The 24558-nt window shown below is 46.4% G+C and overlaps 1 protein-coding gene across 2 annotated transcripts in view; it reads right to left on the bottom strand.

Annotated features, from left to right (window-relative positions):
- Positions 1-7667: 7667 nt before the first annotated feature.
- The window catches only part of LOC141097196 (ras-related protein Rab-3C), a 314211-nt gene continuing 297320 nt past the window's right edge, over positions 7668-24558 (bottom strand). For both annotated transcript variants that reach the window (XM_073584299.1, XM_073584298.1), the window contains exons 4-5: positions 14890-15014; positions 7668-8050 (exon numbers count right to left, since the gene is read on the bottom strand). In XM_073584299.1, the coding sequence (XP_073440400.1) occupies positions 7863-8050; positions 14890-15014 (313 nt within the window). In that variant the 3' untranslated portion in view covers positions 7668-7862. The remainder of the gene's footprint in view (positions 8051-14889; positions 15015-24558) is intronic.

Raw genomic sequence — 24558 nt, 5'->3', positions numbered from 1 at the left:
ATCCTGGGCTCCAACAGCGTCAGTTGGTGTTCAGAAGTGTCGTCTCCACAGAGCCAAACACCTTCGTTAGAGTGTTAGTGGGGTTCAGCACTGCCAGCTGTTCCCCTGCTGTGGAGATGGCAAGTCTCCTGCTGCCTTCACCTGCCAAAATCCAGTAGGCCCCAGCCTGCTCCTCGCCTAATCCTGGGCTCCAACAGCGTCAGTTGGTGTTCAGAAGTGTCGTCTCCACAGAGCCAAACACCTTCGTTAGAGTGTTAGTGGGGTTCAGCACTGCCAGCTGTTCCCCTGCTGTGGAGATGGCAAGTCTCCTGCTGCCTTCACCTGCCAAAATCCAGTAGGCCACAGCCTGCTCCTCGCCTAATCCTGGGCTCCAACAGCGTCAGTTGGTGTTCAGAAGTGTCGTCTCCACAGAGCCAAACACCTTCGTTAGAGTGTTAGTGGGGTTCAGCACTGCCAGCTGTTCCCCTGCTGTGGAGATGGCAAGTCTCCTGCTGCCTTCACCTGCCAAAATCCAGTAGGCCCCAGCCTGCTCCTCGCCTAATCCTGGGCTCCAACAGCGTCAGTTGGTGTTCAGAAGTGTCGTCTCCACAGAGCCAAACACCTTCGTTAGAGTGTTAGTGGGGTTCAGCACTGCCAGCTGTTCCCCTGCTGTGGAGATGGCAAGTCTCCTGCTGCCTTCACCTGCCAAAATCCAGTAGGCCACAGCCTGCTCCTCGCCTAATCCTGGGCTCCAACAGCGTCAGTTGGTGTTCAGAAGTGTCGTCTCCACAGAGCCAAACACCTTCGTTAGAGTGTTAGTGGGGTTCAGCACTGCCAGCTGTTCCCCTGCTGTGGAGATGGCAAGTCTCCTGCTGCCTTCACCTGCCAAAATCCAGTAGGCCACAGCCTGCTCCTCGCCTAATCCTGGGCTCCAACAGCGTCAGTTGGTGTTCAGAAGTGTCGTCTCCACAGAGCCAAACACATTCGTTCAAGTGTTAGTGGGGTTCATCATTGCCAGCTGATCCCCTGCTGTGGAGATGGCAGTCTCTCCTGCTGTCTCCGCATTACAAAGACAGTAGGCCTCTGCCTACACCCTCCTATTTCCTGGGCTTCAACACAGCCAGTTGTAGTTCGGAAGTGCCGTCCACACGGAAAGAGATACTTGCTCCCGTGTCTCAGTGGGGTTCAGTAATGTCAGCTGATCCCCTGCTGTGTGGATGGCAGTCTCTTCTGCTGTAAACTCATTCAAAATACAGTAGGCCTCTGCCTACACCCTCCTATTTCCTGGGCTTCAACACAGCCAGTTGTAGTTCGGAAGTGCCGTCCACACGGAAAGAGATACTTGCTCCCGTGTCTCAGTGGGGTTCAGTAACGTCAGCTGATCCCCTGCTGTGTGGATGGCAGTCTCTCCTGCTGTAAACTCATTCAAAATACAGTAGGCCTCTGCCTACACCCTCCTATTTCCTGGGCTTCAACACAGCCAGTTGTAGTTCGGAAGTGCCGTCCACACGGAAAGAGATACTTGCTCCCGTGTCTCAGTGGGGTTCAGTAACGTCAGCTGATCCCCTGCTGTGTGGATGGCAGTCTCTCCTGCTGTAAACTCATTCAAAATACAGTAGGCCTCTGCCTACACCCTCCTATTTCCTGGGCTTCAACACAGCCAGTTGTAGTTCGGAAGTGCCGTCCACACGGAAAGAGATACTTGCTCCCGTGTCTCAGTGGGGTTCAGTAACGTCAGCTGATCCCCTGCTGTGTGGATGGCAGTCTCTCCTGCTGTCACCTCATTCAAAATACAGTAGGCCTCTGCCTACACCCTCCTATTTCCTGGGCTTCAACACAGCCAGTTGTAGTTCGGAAGTGCCGTCCACACGGAAAGAGATACTTGCTCCCGTGTCTCAGTGGGGTTCAGTAATGTCAGCTGATCCCCTGCTGTGTGGATGGCAGTCTCTCCTGCTGTCACCTCATTCAAAATACAGTAGGCCTCTGCCTACACCCTCCTATTTCCTGGGCTTCAACACAGCCAGTTGTAGTTCGGAAGTGCCGTCCACACGGAAAGAGATACTTGCTCCCGTGTCTCAGTGGGGTTCAGTAATGTCAGCTGATCCCCTGCTGTGTGGATGGCAGTCTCTCCTGCTGTCACCTCATTCAAAATACAGTAGGCCTCTGCCTACACCGTCCTATTTCCTGGGCTTCAACACAGCCAGTTGTAGTTCGGAAGTGCCGTCCACACGGAAAGAGATACTTGCTCCCGTGTCTCAGTGGGGTTCAGTAACGTCAGCTGATCCCCTGCTGTGTGGATGGCAGTCTCTCCTGCTGTAACCTCATTCAAAATACAGTAGGCCTCTGCCTACACCCTCCTATTTCCTGGGCTTCAACACAGCCAGTTGTAGTTCGGAAGTGCCGTCCACACAGAAAGAGATACTTGCTCCCGTGTCTCAGTGGGGTTCAGTAATGTCAGCTGATCCCCTGCTGTGTGGATGGCAGTCTCTTCTGCTGTCACCTCATTCAAAATACAGTAGGCCTCTGCCTACACCCTCCTATTTCCTGGGCTTCAACACAGCCAGTTGTAGTTCGGAAGTGCCGTCCACACGGAAAGAGATACTTGCTCCCGTGTCTCAGTGGGGTTCAGTAATGTCAGCTGATCCCCTGCTGTGTGGATGGCAGTCTCTCCTGCTGTCACCTCATTCAAAATACAGTAGGCCTCTGCCTACACCCTCCTATTTCCTGGGCTTCAACACAGCCAGTTGTAGTTCGGAAGTGCCGTCCACACGGAAAGAGATACTTGCTCCCGTGTCTCAGTGGGGTTCAGTAATGTCAGCTGATCCCCTGCTGTGTGGATGGCAGTCTCTCCTGCTGTCACCTCATTCAAAATACAGTAGGCCTCTGCCTACACCGTCCTATTTCCTGGGCTTCAACACAGCCAGTTGTAGTTCGGAAGTGCCGTCCACACGGAAAGAGATACTTGCTCCCGTGTCTCAGTGGGGTTCAGTAATGTCAGCTGATCCCCTGCTGTGTGGATGGCAAAGTCTCCTGCTGCCTACACAGTCGTACCACTACTGATTTTTAACCGTGCTCCAATTAGGCCTGTGGCTCCACTGTCTCTCGTATTTCCCCTGTCCTCCAACCCTGCCAGTTACAGCTCCGAAGTGGCGTCTGCACAATCCACACTTGTTCCTGTGTTACAGGTGTTCAGTCCGGTCAGTTAATCCCCTGATGTGTGTCCGGCAATGTCGCCTGCTCTGTCCACATTCCCACAGGCCTAAGTGGAGCTTGGTTCAAATTAGTAGTCTACAACCGATCTTAAAATTTCTTCAATGCAGCCTCAGCCTGCTCCGTGCTTGTCCCTGGGCTTCAACACAGCCAGTTGTTGCTCGGAAGTGCCGTCTTCACAGAGTAAAACACTAGCTCCTGTGTTTGTGGGGTTCAATAACGTCAGCTGTTCCCCTGCTGTTTTGATGGCAATCTGTCCTGCTGCCTCCCAATTGACAGCACATCAGGCCTCAGCCTGCTAAGTGCTTGTCCTGGGCTCCAACATCGCCAGTTGCTGCTCATAACTGACTTTGGCACGGGTACTCCCTCCTGCCCAGCTTGGTTCCAGCCCTGCCTGCTGTTTCCGGGAAGTGTCAATGTCAGTTTGCCACCCCAAGTTGCCATGTCGTGTTGCGGTTGGGTTAGCCGAGGCTAGGGTGCCAGCAGTTTAGGTGCTTCCTATGTGGACTGCGGGTTCTGGTAAGAAAGGCTTGTTCCATAGTGCCAGTAGGACAAGCACCCCCTGTAGGACTGTGTGATTCGGTAACTGCGGCCAGCTTGCGGCATGCCAACTTTGCTTTTCAGGGGTAACTTCTGATACCCCTCCGGGTTCCAGCACCGTCAGCTGGTTCTCGTCAGAGCCTTTGGCCTAGGTGCCTCCATCTCGGTATCCGAGTTCCGGCAACGTCTGCTGGTCCTTGGTAGTGCTTTGTAGCACAGGTACCTCCTGCTTAGTAACCGGGTTCCAGCACCGTCAGCTGGTCCTCGGTTGTGCCATTGGCTCTTATTCCTTCTGCTGCCCCTCCGGGTGCCAGCACTGTCAGCTGGTCCTCGCTATTTCCATTTGCTCTTGCAGCTTATGCTACCCCTCCGGGTTCCAGCACCGTCAGCTGGTTCTCGTCAGAGCCTTTGGCCTAGGTGCCTCCATCTCGGTATCCGAGTTCCGGCAACGTCTGCTGGTCCTTGGTAGTGCTTTGTAGCACAGGTACCTCCTGCTTAGTAACCGGGTTCCAGCACCGTCAGCTGGTCCTCGGTTGTGCCATTGGCTCTTATTCCTTCTGCTGCCCCTCCGGGTGCCAGCACTGTCAGCTGGTCCTCGCTATTTCCATTTGCTCTTGCAGCTTATGCTACCCCTCCGGGTTCCAGCACCGTCAGCTGGTTCTCGTCAGAGCCTTTGGCCTAGGTGCCTCCATCTCGGTATCCGAGTTCCGGCAACGTCTGCTGGTCCTTGGTAGTGCTTTGTAGCACAGGTACCTCCTGCTTAGTAACCGGGTTCCAGCACCGTCAGCTGGTCCTCGGTAGTGCCATTGGCTCTTGTTCCTTCTGCTGCCCCTCCGGGTGCCAGTACCGTCAGCTGGTTCAAGAGGACAAAGAACAGGAAGACAACCACCAAGATGCAGAACAACAAGAGAGAGAAGACAAAGAAGCATAAAAAAAACAAAGCAGAAGAACATTAAGCATAAGACTAATACTCTGAGCAAATGATATTATCTTATTTATAAGCAGAAGAAGACTAAGCAGTGTATGGGGGTGAGTCCGTTCCTCCTCGTGGTGCCCCTGGAAAAGGCCTGCTGCTGCAGGCCAAACTGAAAGCGGACAAATCCTGTTGTAAATCTTTTGTGACAGGCAGAACGGAAGGTGTAAACTTCTAACTTTTCTAGATAACAACTACAGGAATGCCTGACACAAACAAGAATATGATGAAGAAGAATAGGAAGAAGATGAAGAAGCTGAATATGTAGAATAATAATTGTTGAATAAGAAGAATATGAAGAATGTAAGAAAATGAACAAGAAGAAGAAGAAGAATGTAAAAAAAGGAAGTAGAAGAATTTAAAAAAGGAAGAAGAAGAAGAATGTAAAAAAAGGAATAAGAAGAAGAATGTAAAAAAAGGAAGAAGAAGAAGAATGTAAAAAAAGGAAGTAGAAGAATGTAAAAAAAGGAAGAAGAAGAAGAAGAATGTAAAAAAAGGAATAAGAAGAAGAAGAAGAAGGTAAAAAAAGGAAGAAGAATAAGAAAGAAGAAAGAAGAAAGAAGAAGAAGACATACATGTCTGGCAAAATATAAATGAGGCTAACATAGTCAATATCTTTGTAACTCCTAACATCTTTAAAAAAAAAGTTTAATTCCTGCTATTCCATTTGATTGGGCTAAACCTCTATGGCTTTAATGTCTCCTCCACCTCCCACAATACATTCTACATTATTCTTAGTTGTTTTTCTTCATGTAGAATTAACCTACAAGGAAAGAAAGGGTTTTTTTTAATTCCGATATTTTGGCCCCATTGACTTGCATTGGTTCCCGGTATCGGAATCGGCGATACCGATACTTTTTTTTAAGATCGGCCGATCCATTCCGATCCGATATTTTCAAGTATCGGCTGGTATCGCTCAACTCTAGTGTCAAATTAAAACATTTTTTTGCAGTGATGTCCCAGTGCTGTGTTATCTGAGTAATGGAAACTAGAGATGAGCGGAAGTTTCAAAAATTCGAATTCACAGCGAATAAATTTGCACAATTCTCAATACTGGAAAGCTCATAATTGCTCATAAAATACAAATAAGGGAGAGGAGAGAGAGAGATAAAAGGAGAGAGAGGACCACGCTGACCATAAGAGCTTACTCTCTACAGGAGAAAGAGAGGACCCCGCTGACCATAAAAGCTTACACTCTGCAGGAGAGAGAGGACCCCACTGACCATAAGAGCTTACACTTTACAGGAGAAAGAGAGGACCCCGCTGACCATAAGAGCTTTCACTCTACAGGAGAGAGAGGACCTCACTGACCATAAGAGCATACCCTCTACAGGAGAGAGAGAGGACCCCGCTGACCATAAGAGATTACACTCTACAGGAGAAAGAGGGGACCCCGCTGACCATTAGAGCTTACCATGTACAGGAGAGAGAGAGGACCCCGCTGACCATAAGAGCTTACACTCTACAGGAGAAAGAGAGGACCCCGCTGACCATAACAGCTTTCACTCTGCAGGAGAGAGAGAGGACCTCACTGACCATAAGAGCTTACCCTCTACAGGAGAGAGAGAGGACCCCGCTGACCATAAGAGCTTTCACTCTACAGGAGAGAGAGAGGACCTCACTGACCATAAGAGCTTACCCTCTACAGGAGAGAGAGAGGACCCCGCTGATCATAAGAGCTTACACTCTGCAGGAGAGAGAGGACCCCACTGACCATAAGAGGTTACACTCTACAGGAGAAAGAGAGGACCCCGCTGACCATAAGAGCTTACACTCTAAAAGGACACAGCAACATAGAAGACCCCACTGAAAATAAGAGTTTACACTATACAGAAGAGAGCGAAGACCCTGCTGACCATAAAAGCTTACACTCTACAGGAGATAGAGACTTACCCAGTTACTCTGGAGATGGAAAACAACTCTGCCGAACAAACTATGCTCCAATGGGAACCGGTGATCTGTGATAGCCCAGGTACTGACCACCACCGTACCGGGTATGATAATACCTAAGATGTCATAGCTGCATGGAATTATGAGGAAGCCTACGTGGCCAAGTAAAAAGACATTATCCCACTCTCTGATGCTTCAGCAGTGTGGTAAATTATGCTGGGGAAGTTTATTTTTTGTGACCCTCAAACCAAATCTCAAAGTGTTTGAATTCGCTTGAAACCACAAATTTCAGGAAATTAGATTTGAATTTGATCCTCCAAGGACCAAGACGCTCATCTCTAATGGTTTCCTGTGCTGTAGCTGTACATTTTAGATGTTCCTGATCCATCAGTGGCTTAACCACTTGTCTGTAAATGACAAAGGGTTTGATTGATTAAGACTATACATCCCATAGAGGCAACTGTGACACCACACCAAGATTGAGAATTTTGGAACAAAAGCCTGCCACATGATTGTAGTGTGAATCAGCATTAGAAAATGTGGCACATTTTAGATTTTTACAGTAAGTCATCTACTCTCGGAACATCTCTAGTTCTTCACACTGTAATTCCAGCACAGAGGGGCATTTGCACTCAATGAAGAGGCACAATGGTGATTGTTGATATAGTTACAGGCAATGTCTCCATGGGAAACTAAGAAGTCATTTGCACACTGGGATTCCAAAATAGTTCAAGATAAGATTTCATGGAAGGATAGCTATAAAGCTTTCCTGATCTAAAGCCCAATATTAGGTGGCCATGTTGCAAAAAAATTGAAGCCTTGCAACAAAAACGGATGTTGATACACTTGATTTACATTTATAATGAATTAAATAAAAGCAATCCAAATAATAAATTTCAAACCAGCAAATACTTGAAGTTAATTCATCAATGGTTTGAGGAGAACAGGACATTCGGTAACATTCAGGAGAGAAATGCCATTCACTCTGGATATAGAAAAGCGCAGATGTCACGAATATATAAACGTAATAACAAGAGTGAGGAAAAAGTAAATTATCAGAGCATACAAAGCCAAGTAACTTGCAAACAGCGGGAACATTTATTAGAAGGTCTCAGCCTCCAGGCCACCATTCATCAGCTGGCCATACAAAACAAGCCATATTTCTTTCCTTTGAAACAGATACATAGACGGTAGAAATGCTAAGTGTACGGACCGCTTTTTTCTTAAATACTTATTGGCAATAGAACACGAAGACGCCTAGATGGTGACATTAACATCCACAGTTGGGCTGCTGTGGTGGGGGCTTGTCTGTCAGTCTTGTACTCTGCTTTGAAGCCGTCACAGCTGGGTCCGTCTCTACGTTCTCCGACATTTTATCACAGATGATATCCACAAGGCGCTCGAATGTCTGCTTCACATTGATGTTATCTTTAGCGCTTGTTTCAAAAAATTCAAAACCTGAAAGAGAAGGAGAACAATTCATGACGAGTTCACAGCAAGGGAGACGGAAGGGAAGGCTCTGCTGCAAAATATGTCATACATAAAAGCAGGAGTTCATCTGGATGGTATTAGTCAATGGCAACAAAAACCCCATAAGTATAAGGTGATATGGAGGCAAGGAAGAAAAACCCGCTCCAACACCATATGCACAAGCTCAAAACCTAATATAAATACCAGGAGAAGCATAAGAGCATGCAGTCAATGTAATGTATAAAAATATCCAAATTTTATTAAATACCAATAATACCGAAATATATTGTAACAAGAAAGTGCTCATAAATAGATGTGGACAATATGTCCCATGGAACAACTCCTCAGCCTACCCTAGGTGGAAACAACCCGGTAAGAATACCACTAAGGGAAATATAACACATGTGGTGTCTCATGTCATATGCCCTATTAATATCCACAGGCCAAATCACTACAAATCAATGGCCAAACAAATACAGGTGCTAATTGCATTAAGGGCATGGCTTGAGTACTCCATTTGAATAAGTATCCCCAAATCTGCAAGAATATCCATAGGATCATAAGGAGGAGAAACACAAGAGCACGCGATAAATTCCATATAGAAAAGTACAAGTTTTTATTTAATAAGTAACAACAGTACAAAATGGATAGCAAAAGATGTGCTCATGGACAATTAGGACAATATATCCCATGTACCGACCTCACACCCCCCAGATGGAAAACCCGGTGGGTATATACCATGGACCTTGGGTCATGTCCCAGAACAAGATACCACCCCAGCAAATATAGGGTAAATTGCCTGGATAGCGGTAACCAAATATATCAATGCCAATGCCCGCTAATAGTGAGGGTCAAAAATAAGACCAATGCTGGTGGAGTCAGAAGACCAAATAAAAGGACCAAGGAACAACTCACCAGGGACGGGAAGAGGAGGGAGTCCAGCAGTGGGGCCTCAGACGCGCGTTTCGCAACATCCCCCGCCGCTTTATCAAGGAGGAGAGTAAGTGAAAAAGTCCCAGTAGGGCCTTCAAATAGCCCATGACCCCGGTCACATGACCAGCGTCCACCAGTAGAAGTGGCACAAGCGGCGCATGCGCCGTGGTGTCTGCAGGTCCTGTGCTGCAGCACGGCGTCCACACACTGCGCATGCGTCGGAAACCCGAGGCAGAGCGCACTGTGTTAGAGGACGCCGACCACAACATGAAGCTACACACCACATGGCGATGCGCACAGCCATACAAGGATAATAGGACACAATATATATGTCCCAGATCCAAAAATCTACATCAGGGGACCAAAGTTGTATAAAGATACACCCCATATAATTAGAGGCAACCACACTGTATATACATAATGAATATATATTACACACTGTAAATAATATACAGAAGACCCCTCGCAATAGTATATGTAACGGTACAATAAGATATAAGTTCCAGGTAATAATTATAGTAATCAGATATAAGATCACTATAAATAGAGTACATTAAAGTATACATCAGAAAGGGGAAAGGAAGACCACATTCAAATATGCAGCATGTTGCAAGATGTCCGATCTATGGGGACATCCATAGGTATTCTTGATTGTAGACAATAAAATATCAGATCCACTATATAGGACTAAATGAAGCCGAACCGGGACACATAAAATGATAAACTGAAAATGACAAACAAGAAATATGTCAATAAATTAAAAACAATATGAATAAAAAGAAAAAGATTTGTTTAAAAACAACCACTGCAGAACGACATGGGAAATATGGAGTCATGCAGAAACCACAAACAAAGGGAACTATATCACAATTATTATTTCAGGTTAAGATCTAAACCCAAAAGGAGGAGGAAGGAATGTCGCGTTAAGCAAAAAAAGAGAGAAAGAAGGAGGGGCAAAGAGGAGGGGCAACCATCAAATTTAATTGGGTCAAATGGAGCATTATAAAAATGGAGTAAAACTTAAGGACTCATTCAATCCTCTAGGTCTCATGGTGTCCAATCGGACAATCCATTTAGCCTCCATTTGCCCAAGGATTTTTTTATGGTCCCCACCCCTTATGCCCATATGTAATACATCAATCCCCCTAATTTTCAACAATCCTGCATCACAATTGTGTTGGAGCTGGGTTGTTCCTTGTCTCCTCATCACCCCCTATTTATGGGACTTCTGTTGCCAAGAATATCCATAGGGTAGCTTACCAGGAAGGGGAGGAAGAGGAGCCTGGCAGTGAAGCTTCTATTTATGAGCACTTTCTTGTTACAATATATTTCTGTATTATTGGTATTTAATAAAATTTGGATATTTTTATACATTAAATTGACTGCATGCTCTTATGCTTCTCCTGGTATTTATATGGTATTAGTCAATGTACTATTCAACTCTGCAATGTGAAATGAGATCTAATAGGAAATATGGCTGTAAAGTCAGTCTGAGGCTATCGGCTCAAAAATGCAACCTCGGACAAACTTGGCACTAGTCACTCCATCTATAAGGTCTCGGAAGAACCCCAGTATTCACCATTATAAGGCTCATACTCACTTGCGAGAGACTTGCACGATTCTCGTGGGACTGGAGCATGCGGCTGCATAGAAATACATGCAGCCGCACGCTCTGGTCCGAGTGCCGGCGGCAGTGCCAGGTTTTCATGCAAAAGACTCTCACGAGAACCGTGCGAGTCTCTTGCAAGTGAGTATGAGCCCTAATAGTTACACGTTGATCTGGGCTCTCAATGTGGGCCCCCTGTCGGGTGCATCTACGGAATAGCTACTGGACAGAGCCTGAGGAAAGGATCGTAGAATGAAGATAAGTCAGTAACAGGAGTGACAGAACCTTTGACATAACAGTAAAAGTAGCTAAAACCATAGTCAAAGAAAGATCTGAGGTCAGATATTAGGAGGTAGACAAGGCAGACAGGTTTTGGTCAAAATCAAATGAGAACACAAAGGCAGACAAAGTCAGGGTCCCAAACCGGGTCAGAAGCTATGGAGAAAAAAAACATAATATAGCATCAAAGTTCTAGGCGTAAACCAAGCATCCTGTATGTACAGCATCATCTCCTAGCAATACTGTGCACTGGGAGTTTAAGTAGGGTGTGGTGCTGGGAAATTAGCTACAGCAGGAAGCTGATTACTCCTGCTGTGCTGATGGTCACCACACAAAATCATTCTGTCTGGCTGGGCAGCATCCCAGGTCCTGGCCACACCAGTATGCCTGGCTGGCCAGTGTGATGCACTGCCAGAGATACTGGTCATGACTTCTCCACCATTCCCAGCAGTGCTCGCAGACTGGATCTGTTGCCAGAAGCTGTCATGTTCTGGCTTTGTAGCGACAGGTACAGGTAGAGAAGTAACAATGATATAACACACTGCATCAAGTTAAAGATTTTATCTGACTCCCAGGTCCACCATCTACTATCAAATGAATGGGACTAGTTGGCTAAAGTTCTACAGCTCCTTAAATGGCTTCCCACTATGTTCCTATGTCTCATACAGCTGCCCAGCCCTTTCACTGATGGGTCTCTGAGATTGGACCATTACTAAACACTTATTTAAAGAGGCTTTCCTAGAAGTAACCTATGTCAAATATCTGCAGCATATGTGATAAAAGTATGATTACTGGCGGTCCAACCAATGGGACACCCACTGATATCAGAATGGGGCCAAAAGACCACTGTGTTACTGAATACATTATTGAGCATGTGCGACCATTGCTCCATTCATTGTTTATAGGAGTGGGAAATACACCTGCTTACTAGCACTCCATTTACACAGAAAACTTTGGATCCCCCATCCTTGAGATCAATGGTGTCTCAGCAGCCAGACCCCACTGACCATATATTTATCATCTGTCATGAGGATAGGTAATAAAGGTTGTATATTGGCCTACCCCTTTAAGGCTAAAGACAGGATATCATTTTTCAGCCCTATTCTATTAACCATATCAGTAAGTCGAAAAAGAAAATTAAGGACCTTATCAAAAATATCTGTGAAAACAAAAGGTTTGCATTGATCGGTAGTTAAAAAGCTATTCCCATATTCACAAATGCATATTATTGGATACTACATGTATAAACAAGCATTTTCTGCAAATTACACCTTTTTAACATTTGCAGCCTTTCTTGAGTTATTAACACTTTTTTTTATTTACAGAGCATTGTCTAGGAGACCGACCACCGCTGCTGTATAGCTTGTACGCAATATGCTGAAACTGTTCGGGATTAGGAGATGGAGATAACAGTGTGCTGCCATGATCCTGGCCTGGTCAAAACAGTGCTTACAAGCACTAGCAGCAGTGGTCTGTCTCCAAGGCAACAAGCTGTAAAAAAAATAAAAGTATTAAAATTTTCAGCCATTCTTAAGATAATAACAAACAGTAAATTACAATATTGCTTGCATTTACAAGCTCTATCCGACCCATTTATAAAGATGTGAATAATCCTTTAAGGGGAGCAAAGACTGTTTTGATAAATTCTTCCAGAAAATCGCTTACTGACTTCACTTCACTCATATTTTTTTTCTTAACTGCCTTCGGCTCAATCTTAAACCCTGGCGACTTGATAAATGAACGATCTGTAGGAAGATTGATCTTGTGCAAGGCTAGATAAGTCCACCATGGTCTTTTCCATCATTATCGTGATAGTATCAAGCCATTGGGTCCTTCTTCACCTTGTTTCTCCTATTCTTCTGACCATGATGTCCTTCTCCAGTGATTGCTCTCTCTTCCTATGATGTGTCCAAAGTTAGCAAGTCATAGCTTGATGATCCTGGTTTCGATTGACATGTCTGGCTTGATTTGTTCCAAGATTGATTTGTTTGTTCTTCTTGCCATCCATGGTATTTATAACATCTGTCGTCAGCACCACCTTTTAAAGGATTTGATTCTTCTTCTGTCTTGTTTCTTTATCGTCCAGGTTTACATCCATATGTTAAAAAAGAAAAGACTAGACTATGTGTGAGCCGTATCTTCATCGCCGGTGAAATGCTCCTCTATTTGAAGACCTATTCCACTGACGCCATTATTAATTTGCCCACAGCTATTCTGCTCTTGTTTTCCAGTGTCGTAGCTGCATCTTGAGTGATCATTTGTTAGGCATCGAGTTTCCCCCACTGCACAGGGGGAGTCTGAAGCCATGTCCTCTGCGGTCTCCCATTCCTCTGCAGCCACAGACATTCCTGCTCAACAGAGACGTCAGTCCAGGCGTCTTGCCCAAGCTAATGCTAGGCGTCTGGTTGCTCTTCCAGGCTCTGCTGTAACACCATGTTTGAGTCAGCAGCAAGCAGATGCTCCAGGGACTAAGTCCTGTATTCTACCTACTGAGCATGCCCATGGGACGACCTCTCATTGGAGGTCGGAGGTCACATGCGCAGGTCCCGTTCCTGCTCTGATTGCTCCACTACTGGGAAGGTCCCGGAAAGATGTTGCTATAAAAGAGTCGCATGGCCGCTCGGCCATGCGCTAGTATAGACTCTTATGCTTATTTGTGTGTATGATGATGGATGCATGTATCTGGTGACTAACTCATTAAGATTCCCCCCCTCTGGTTGTGTTTGTGTTTAGGGATTCAGAGTTAGAGTCAGCGACAATGGGTGGCTATGCTCACACCACCTGCACACACTAGCGTCCGATAGTGTCGCCCACTGCAGGGCACTATTGTACCGAGGTAAGTGGCAGCAACCGCCTGTGCAGCACCTTGCGCAACCTGTGCGCTTATCTGGCACATCCCTGGGCGATTAAAGGCGCTTGCCTGAGCAGCTCTGTGCACACCTGCATGCTTATCTGGTATTATTATCCCGTGCTGGCACCGCTGCAGCGGCGCCAAGTGCTAGTGGACTAGAAGGACTCTAATCCCGTGTCCTTGGGACAGAGTCCTGTGTTCGTATTCTAGTGCTCATCTGGCCGAGTCCTGTGAGCTTAACAGGCTTCGGCATTTACTTTGTGCGGCACTGCGGTTCTGTGAAGTAACAGAGCTCGCGTCTGTACACACCGGGTGACGCTAACCCGCGTGTGTTCATTTATTGTCTGCCGTATAACCTCCGCCATTACCGAGCAGCAGTTCTACACCTCTGCACGGTGGACCCCAGGCGGCGAACGCACCTCATTGTCATTTTTATTATTTGCTGCATTCCGACAGCCTAACATCATTGATCAGAGTACGGTGAAGTCCTTTACAACTTCCAGTTTGTCACGGTCCATCTCAAATATTTTCCCGTCGTACCAGGCAGTAGTCAATATCTTCGTCTTCTTTATGTTGAGTAGCCGTCCCATGTTCGAGCTTTCCATGTTTGTTGTTCGAGCTCAATCACCAATGCTTTTTCAGATGTCGTGTTTTTTTGTTGATGTGCACTGATAACCATTTGTTTGATTGAAGCCTCAGGTTTTCTCATAACATACAGCATAACCCTTTGCAACCTCATCTCTCTCTCTTATGCCTTTAGGCAAGCTATAAAAGATCATTCGAGATTTTTCAACAGTAACCTTTCCATTGTCATTCTCCCAGACATAGAACCAGCATTTGCGAAAGCTACAATTGTGCCCCCAGTCTCTCCTTGCTCTGGAAGCTTGTAATTCTTTCACATTTGTCCTAGGTCTCTCTTAGTGCCCCCAACTCCCCCAATAGTCAACATAGCAGAAAGCTTTTGCAGACTGTACCCCGAGATCGGCCCTGTAAGGAAGGAACGTGTTTACAAGTTTCTATGCTCCTAACCTGTTATAAATTAGATTTCTTGACCTTTTCGTTCCTGATAAATCATTGTAAGGTCCTTAGGACTGTATTGTTCATAATCATAATACGGCGGTTGGAAATCCGATGTGAATGTATGCCCGTGCTACTCACCCAGTTGCTCTGCTAGGTGTTTCCCTCTCTCTGCTGAGATCACTCGTTCATCTTCCATGTCACATTTATTACCGACCAATATCACTTGAGCGTTGTCCCAAGAGTAAGTCTTGATTTGCGTTGACCTGAAATATAAATATTGTGTTAGCCATTTTGTTTAGTTCATGTACCAGTGAATACAGTGCAATGAGATCGTCATCAGATTTCACAATACAACCTGCATTATAATATTAAATAGATCCTATAGACCTGATAAGGCTAGTGTACTTACCTTCAACATCCATGTAAAAATAGCAACACGTTCCTCAATTTAAAGGGGATATCCGGCAATTTTTGCCTGTTCTGCCTTGAGATGATCTGTTCTGCATCCGGACCTCCTCTGCGGTGATTTTTCCCGCTTCTGGTGACATCACAATGGCAGAGCAGCTATTTTTCTTGCTCTGCTCTGTTGACAGGCTGTCTTGCCGAAGTCATGTTGATTTACAACCGGCTCCCCACTGCCCAACTGCAGGGAGCCAGCCATTAATCAGCATGATGACGGCAGTGACAACCCATCATCAGAGCAGATCGGAAGAGAAGGAGTTGTTCTGTCACAGGAAGCAGGAGAATTGCTGCATGCTCCATGAGCGATCGTCGCAGGGCAGAACAAGCAGTAGTAAGTAACTACCTGCCGGTAACTTTTTAGCCCCATAGGGAAAAAAACAACCAAAGTCCCGGATAACTCTTTTAAAATTAAGCATTTTACAAGTCCACCTAGAACTGAACTCATAAAATGCTGATTGTAATAATAGGCAGGGAAACTTTCACAATGGGTTATAAAGTGACATGGATCTTAGAAGTATGAACCCCAGCCCTTTCAGGACCAAGGCATCTACATTTTGAGAGTGAATTCTGGGGACGGATTTGCTTTAAAGGGGATCTGTCAGTAGGTTTTTGCCACCTAATCTGGGAGTAACATGATGCAGAGACAGAAACACGGATACCAGTGATGTGTCACTTATTGAACCGCTTTCTGTAATTTTGATAAAATCACAGGTTTTTTTCAGCAGATCACTGGAGGACCAGTAAACCTGCTGCCATGTAGTCTGTACAAATTCCACAGTTTATTGCAGCTTTCTGCCTATGCACAGTGTTCACAGAAAGCTGCCAATCAGTGGTGTGGGCGGGGTTATGCACAGCTTAGTATTCAGAGAATTGCTACAACTATAGCAGAGAAAACAGTGATTTTATCAAAAGTGAAGCAAGCACTAAAGTAAGACACATCACTGGAATCGGGGTCTCTGTCCCAAATCATGCTGCTCTCAAATGGAGTAGTAAAAACCTGGTGAAAGATTCTCTTTAATTCTTGAGATCTAGACAGGTTATTACTGTACAAGAATAGTCTGTACGTCCCTTAATCTCAAACCTTAGACTTTGCTGAGAGCAGAATGCTCTTGATTTTCTATTAAAATTGGGATATTGGAAAGTAGATTCCGTTCTCTATGAATGATTTTACCAAATTGAAAATCACTCGTATGGACATATTGCGTTGCTACATTGCTCCACATGCATTTTTTATTATTTCTAAGAGCCTGTACAGTTAGCAAGAAATTACAGCAAATATGTCTCCGCTATAAGTGAACTCACCCTTAGGTCAGTTTCAAACGTTCGTTCATTATTTCTTTTTTGTGCATTCGAAAAGCTGAACAATTTTCATCCGTGTTTTAGATCAGATTTTCATAAGAGTTTGGTCAGTGCGTCCAGTTTACTCATCAAAGTTTAATCAGTTTTTGTCATGTGAATAAAAAATGCAAGACATTTTTCAAGCTTCTCCTATGAAACAGTGAAAAACAGACAGCTCAAGGATCGCATCAGTGTGCTTTTCACTGACCCATAGACGTACCTGGGCGAGTATAATTGGTGACTAAGATAACAATCGTACAGTCTCCATTTTTGTTTTGTTTTTGGAAACTCTTGGTGACCCAAAAAATAGTGTGAACAACCCCCATAGACTAAACAAGTTATCATCACTAATCTACAGGATGCACAGGATCGGTGATAACTTATTGATCAGTGGAATCCGACCATTGGACAATGCACTGATCGGAAGAATGGGGAACTTTTAGCCCTGACAGGGCACTTTTATCCCCATTTTAAAATGGAGCTGCAGCTCAGATGTCTGATCACAGCTCCATTCATCCTCTTTGGGGCTTCTAGAAAAAGCCAAGTGCAACACTCGGCAGGAACCTAGGAAATTATTAGATCCTGTGGTGGAGCCAAACTTGAATGCCATACTAATGGGGACAAAAGATCCACATCGGCCAATTCCCAGCAGTTGGACCCCCACGAATGAATAAGTTATCAATAATCCTGTGGATAGAGGATTTCTTGTTTTCTTCAGGGGAACCCCTGTAAGTGAATTTTTGTCACTGTATTGTTATGTAGGTGCTGGATGCAACGCACAGAGGACACAAGGCAGGAATGGTCAGTGAACGATATAATTCTGTTTACATAGAATAGTAATTTAAAGAAATTCAAAACCGTTGGTGATAAATAATAAGAAGGCAAATCAACAATAAGCCAAATAACGATATGAGTGAAATAGCAATGAAATTTCTTCACTATATAACACTAATGCTCTCTTTACATAGGTGGCACGCCCATTCACAGGAGTTCCTTTAACTTTGGCCCTAGTGGGGGTCGCCGGGTTTTCCCACTAGGCTGCAAGTCTTTCTGACAAAGTCTATTAAAGAAAGTTGAGCCTCTAACCGGCCCCCTTTCAACCTGTTGTTCTGACCCCAGCCGACCCCAGTACTATATGTTATAGCTGGAAGTGACGGCCCCATTCATTTGTGCTGTCTCTCAGCAATCACAGGCATGCCTCTCTAATTTTCATCTCCTCGTGGATCTTCAATGCTTGACCATGGGCCTGGAGCAGAAAGGACTGAGCCTCAGCTCTTGGTCTCTGGGTCTTGCCCGGAGTAGGGCGCAGGTCCTGGTCTTGCCCGGTGTAGTCAAAACTCTGGATCTTCCAGGGCATAGTCTGAACCTTATCAGGCAGTGACTGGTACTTTGGTATCATACACTTCCTACTGAGGCTTGACACACTGGCCTGGGCGCCATCCCTAGTCTGCATCTGCTCCTCTCTCACTTTTTATGCCAAATCTTCTTGCGGTTTGGCGATCAGGGCATTTATATCCAGGAACTCTATCATGCGAGTTACCTGACCAGCACATGAAGCTGCTCCTCCTGCAATTCTTCCGGTAGAAGTTGGTTCCACCTGATTTCGCCCAGCCAGCAGATGGCAGTTTTTCCTCACTAATGTCACATCCCGCAAGGGCTCTTCAGGGGTATCACTGCTTCCTCTTACAGTATAACAGTCACAGATAGGGAGGGATTAAACTTCCAAATATTTAAAGGGAACCTGTAACCAGGAAAAACACTATTAACCTGCAGATTTTGGGTTAATCTGCAGGTTAACAGTGTTATTATGCTGGCCGGCACCTGCATGGAGCTAAATACTCCGGGGAGACAATGAACTTTTTTCCCCCCGGTAGGGTTCGGGTTTCATTCACGGGGGGGTTCAGTGGACCGCTCTGAATATACAAAGCAGTGGATGCAACTGCTCCACTGGCCCTGACTGACAGCTGGCTCCAATACAGAGCCAGTGTCATTCAGGGTTGGGTCACGGTTTCAGTCATGGGGGCTGGGTTGGCACTGGTTTAGTTACGCTCTGAGAGTACAGAACGGCAGATGAAGGACCACCCCTGGCATTAGGGCCGGCCGGCTGTCAGTGTCGAAGGCGCAGTTACAGAGACTGTTCTGTATTCTCAGAGCGGCGTCTGAACCAGCACAGGCCCCTTGACTGAAATGGTAACACTGCCAAAAAGAATAAAGTTCAATTTTTCTCGCAGCTTTTGGATAAGTGCAGGCGCTGGCCAGCATAATAACGCTATTAACCTGCAGATTAACCCCATATCTGCAGGTAAATAGCATTTTTACTAGTGACAGGTTCCCTTTAATTTCTAATGTAAATAAACAATCTTCTCCTTATTGATGTCAGAGAAAACATGTGACCTCCATACACAACACAATTCACTATATGAAGACACCATGGCGAGAGCACATATTGCCACCACATATTGACTAATAATTAGGGATGAGCGATATTGCTCAATATCATATCGGAATTCCGATTTCCGATATTGGAAAATATTGGATATCGGAATTTCCAATTTCCGATATCAATGCAAGTCAGTGGGAGAAAAAAATTGGAATTACAAAATGACCACTACAGTGCTATATAATGGATAAAATGGAGGGGAAACACCTCAGGATAATGGGGAAGGAGTTTGCAGAGGAGAAAAAAAATCGCTAGAAATATGCACAGAGCAAAAACTGTAGCAGGAAAACTGGTCGCCATCTTCTAAACAGCGGTGTTTTTTCTTTGGGTTAGGATTAGTTGGGTTAGGGTTAGGGTTTATGGTTAGGGTTAGGAGGGTTAGGGGTTAGGGTTAGTAGGGATAGGGGTTAGGGTTAGTTAGGGTTAGGGTTATGCTTATGGTTAGTAGGGTTAGGATTAGTAGGGTTATGGTTAGGGGTTAGGGTTAGTGGTTAGGGTTAGTTAGGGTTAGGGTTAGTGGTAAGGGTTAAGGGTTAGGGATAGTTAGGGAAAGTTAGGGTTAGTGATTTTACATTATTAAACTAAAACTGCCGGTGGTGGTGTCAATATGCCCTTTGACTGACATGTGTCCGCGTTCAGCTCACCTTGCTTTGCAGGGAGTTTCCAGGAGCACCACGTGGAGGAACAGATACACTCCCTTTAAACCATGCTTAGTCTTCTGCTGATTATATTACTGTTATTCAGTAATTCTGCATATTGATATTCTGCTTTTGGTTCATGTACATCTGCTCCTACTGCTTCCTAAACCTCCGTCTATGGTTATTCTGCTATTGGCTGGTCGCAAAATGTCCCAAACCGAGAGGAAATATGCAGAAGTAACAGTAGGCACAGGAACTTGAGAGAACCAGCTGGTGAGTCTGGAACCCGTATAGGCAGCAGTAATCAGCATAAGAGCCAATGGAACTAACGGGCACCAGCTGACGTTACCGGAGGCCGATAACTAAGCAGGAGGTAACCTGTGCCAGAATGCACTACCAAGGACTAGCAGACGTTACTGGAACTCGGATACCACAAAGGAGGGACCTAAGCCATTGACTCTACTGAGAACCAGCTGACGTTACTGGAACTCAGATAAGTAGCAGAAGGTAAAAGTGCCAGTGGCTGTACTGGGCAACAGCTGACATTACTCTAGCCCGGATACCACAATGTAGTAGTGACATAAGCAAAAAGCACTGCCGAGAAGCCCCCAAAAAACCCACAAAGACGCAAGTTCAAGAGCAAAAAGACAGGAGTCCGGGGACATCTCCATCTGTCTTCTTGTCTTTTGTCTTCTGCATCTGTCTTCCTGTCTTGGGTCTTCTGCATCTGTCTTCCTGTCTTGGGTCTTCTACCAGAGTAATGTCTTCTCGGCAGAAGGTGCAAGAGCCACATTTTCCCCCACATCCCAGACACAGTCTTCTTTACTCCGCAGTCGCAGCAGGGGAGGAGCAGGGCCTACTGGCACTGTCGAGACTAGCCTTGAGCGCCAGGTCCCGGAGTCCACGTAGGGGGCTCCTACACTGCTGACACCATGGATAACAGCAAACTGAGCTGGAATGATGTATGGTGGGGGCGTGGAACAGTGCGGCGGACACAACCGTGTAACGGCGAGCGTTGTCGAAACACGGTTTGGAGCAGGAGGTACCAGTGCCCTTGGGCACTCCCGAGAACCAGTTGGCGATGCTGGAACTCGGTTTACCCCTCGGAGGAAGCCCCTATATCCGCACTTCACTGCCAGGCCCGCCTCTTGTGCTTCTGCCTATAGGTGTTTGGCATCTGTCGTCCTTTTTTTCCACTTTGGTCTAACGAGGTACAGCTGACGGTACTGTTGCCCAGAAACACAGCATGCTGTGAAAGTGGCAGTCACAGAAATGGGCACTAGCTGGCGGTACTAGAGCCCAGAAACACGGCATGCTGTGAAATCAGCAGTCACGGAAATGGGCACTAGCTGGCGGTACTAGAGCTCATGGAAAACAGTATGAGGTGAAAGAGTCAGTCACAGAACCAGGTGCTAGATGTTGGTAGTAGAGGCCAGAGCACGGGCATAACAGATGATGCTGTGTGCAACATAGGCACATGACAGAGCATGCATACTGCTACCAACCATGCATGTAACCTGTCTACTCTGGCCCAGGGCAGCAAAAGTCACCAGAAATCCAGGCCTGGTGTCACATCGCCGTCAGACTCAGGGCCTGCTGTCCCGACCTCGGCCACTAGGAGGCGCCGGACTGTCCCATCACCGTCTGACTCACGGCCTACTGTTCCTGCCTCGGTCACTGGGAGGCGCCTGTCACGGCACCGCCAGACTCAGGGCCTGCTGTCCCGGCCTCGGCCAGTAGGAGGCGCCGGACTATCACATCACCGTCAGACTCAGGGCCTGCTGTTCCGGCCTCGACCACTAGGAGACGCCGGACTGTCCTATCACCGTCTGACCCGTGGCCTGCAGTCTCGGCCTTGGTCTCTGGTGAGGAGTCCTGCGCAGCTTAGCCAGGGGGGACGTGTTGCAGCTATGGTGTCTGGACGAAGGGCTGGCATGGCGTGGTGGCGGCGATAGTCATGAGGCTCCTGCGGAGGCGTCCGCTGGACGCAGGCTTCGCTCCTCGGTCAGTCATGAAGGGGCTGGTGCATTACCATCCAGCCTGGTCCTGGGGGCGGTCTGGATGACATCATCAGGCCACGGGCCTGTAAGGGATGACCTGATCCCTCAAATACCTTGGGACTGCTCTTGCAGGCCGCCGGATATATTCTTGGTTCCCCTGTGTGTTACTGTGTGAATTACTGTTGACTGACTCTGACTTTTGCCTGGACTTCTGACCCTTCTTCTGCCTAACGATTCTGTACCTCTGCGACTCTCCTGGTTTATGACACTGACTTCGGCCTGGATTCTGACTCTGCTTCTGCCTAACGATTCTGTACCTCTGCGACTCTCCTGGTTTATGACACTGACTTCGGCCTGGATTCTGACTCTGCTTCTGTCTAATGATTCGGTACCTCTGCGACTCTCCTGGTTTATGACTCTGGCTTCGACCTGGTATCTGTCTTTGCTTCTGTCTACCGTGCTTATACCATTTCTGCCTGACTGGTTTAGTCTCGGATATCATTGCCTCTGTGTCCTGTGTTGGAACACCTTTCTGGTGACCGTCCTGCTCTGGTCTTTGCTCCTATTCAGACAGCACCTCCTGGGCTCTGCTATAAATCCAGATCCCTGTATAGGGGTAAAGGGTATCAGTGTTTCTCGGGGTGTTGTCCGGCTGCAGCCCAGACCGCAGGCAGACGTCACATTATATCCGGCCCAAAAAATAAAACGGCTTTTTGTGTCTATACTTAACACAGATAAAAGCAGTTTTCCTCACCTTTTTTTTTCCTTCCTCCTGACTGAGCTGATTCTTGGCCCAAACACCTGTTACATTGCACAGCCTGGGAAGTCACTCTCAGGCTCAAGCATGCTGCAGCCTGGAAGCTTCAAGGAAAATGCTGGCTGTTGGAAATCCACCCCCTGGACAGCTTTGGGGGTCAGGTATTGCCCGCAAATGCGGCCAAACTGTTGTTACCAGTTTCCCTTTCTTTTGCTAAGAAACGTCTGTGTGTGAAGGCTTATGTGGATTGTGGTGCTGCCGTCAACCTTATGGATTTTTTATTTGCTAAGAGCCTTGGTGTACCTCTGTCAAGGCTTAAAGCGCCTATTCAGACTACTGCGATTAATGGTACATCTATATTCCAAGGAGGCGTGGAATTCGTTACTGCCGAAATTTCTATGTCAGTGGGGACATTACATAACGAACAAATGTCATTTTTTGTTATATACAATTTATCAGATCCAGTTGTGTTAGGCATGCCATGGTTGCACCAACATAATCCGGTTATTGACTGGCGCATAGGTGACGTTGTGCGCTGGAGTCCATGGTGTCAGAGTAACTGTATGTCTTTTTCAGTAAACCAGATTAAAATTAAAACACCTTCTATTCCATATGCGTTTAGGGATTATGAAGATGTTTTCTCTATAGTGGAGTCGGAGAAACTACCTCCTCACAGAGAATACGATTGTCCTATTGAATTGGTCCCTGGTGCCCGTCTCCCTAAGGGGAGAATATTCAACCTCTCTGGTCCTGAGCGTGTAGCCATGAAGGAATACATAGCAGACAGCCTTCGAAAAGGCTTCATTAGACCTTCCACCTCACCTGTAGGAGCTGGGTTTTTCTTTGTAGAGAAAAAAGATGGTGGACTCAGACCATGCATTGACTACCGTGAGCTGAACGCCATAACCGTAAAAAATCAATACCCGCTGCCACTCATTCCTGATCTGTTTAATCAGTTACTGGGAGCTCGCTGGTTTACTAAGCTTGACCTCCGGGGGGCATATAACCTGGTCCGCATAAGAGATGGGGACGAATGGAAAACGGCCTTTAATACACCCCTTGGCCATTTTGAGTACCTGGTAATGCCCTTCGGACTCAGTAACGCTCCTGCAGTATTCCAGCACTTCGTCAATGATATTTTTAGAGTGTATGTCGTCGTATATCTGGACGACATTTTGATTTATTCTGCTGACCCTGTGACTCATGCTCAACAGGTCCGTTCAGTACTGCAAAGAATGCGTGAAAACTCTTTGTTCGCGAAATTTGAAAAATGTGTTTTTTTTTGCCGAAGAGGTGCAGTTCTTAGGATACATGGTCTCAGGCAAGGGGTTCCGCATGGATCCCGCCAAGATTCAACCCATTAAGGATTGGGTACAACCCAAATCGCTGAAAGCACTCCAGCGATTTTTGGGATTTGCGAATTATTATCGCAAATTCATCAGGGGATTCTCAGAGATTGCCAAGCCACTCACGGACCTTACCCGGAAAGGGGCGGACGTGACTAATTGGAATCCTGAGGCAACCAGGGCTTTTTCCACACTAAAAGGGTGCTTCGTGGCCAACCCGGTGTTGATTCAACCAAACTTGGACCACCCGTTTATTGTGGAAGTAGATGCCTCCGAAGTCGGAGTGGGAGCAGTGCTCTCACAAGGCTCAGCATCCCTCACTCAGCTTCGTCCATGTGCCTTTTTCTCCCGCAAATTCTCTGCCACGGAGAGAAACTATGACATCGGCAACCGGGAATTATTGGCAATTAAGTGGGCCTTCGAGGAATGGCGCCACTTCCTCGAAGGCGCCAAACACAAAATTACTGTTATTACCGATCACAAAAACCTAACCTACCTAGAGTCGGCTAAAAGACTAAACCCTAGGCAGGCCAGGTGGGACTTGTTTTTCTCCAGGTTCGATTTTTTAATCACCTTTCGCCCCGGAACCAAAAATGTGAGGGCAGATGCCCTCTCCCGCAGCTTTTGTCACACACACACCGAGGACTATGAACCAGCTCCCATATTGGCTAATGGCATTGTTGTGTCGGCAGTATCTCTGGACCTTCTGGAGGAGATCCGTAGGTCATCAGAACAAGTTCCTGACACTACGCCCCCCAAAAAATTATTCGTCCCAGCTACCTTTCGCTTACGAGTGTTAAAAGAATCTCACGACTCCGTCCTGGCA

The sequence above is a fragment of the Dendrobates tinctorius genome, unplaced genomic scaffold, assembly GCF_039654945.1.
Source record: "Dendrobates tinctorius isolate UK_male_01 unplaced genomic scaffold, ASM3965494v1 ptg000083l, whole genome shotgun sequence".
NCBI lineage: Eukaryota > Metazoa > Chordata > Amphibia > Anura > Dendrobatidae > Dendrobates > Dendrobates tinctorius.
This window is presented reverse-complemented; position numbering and strand designations above follow the sequence as displayed.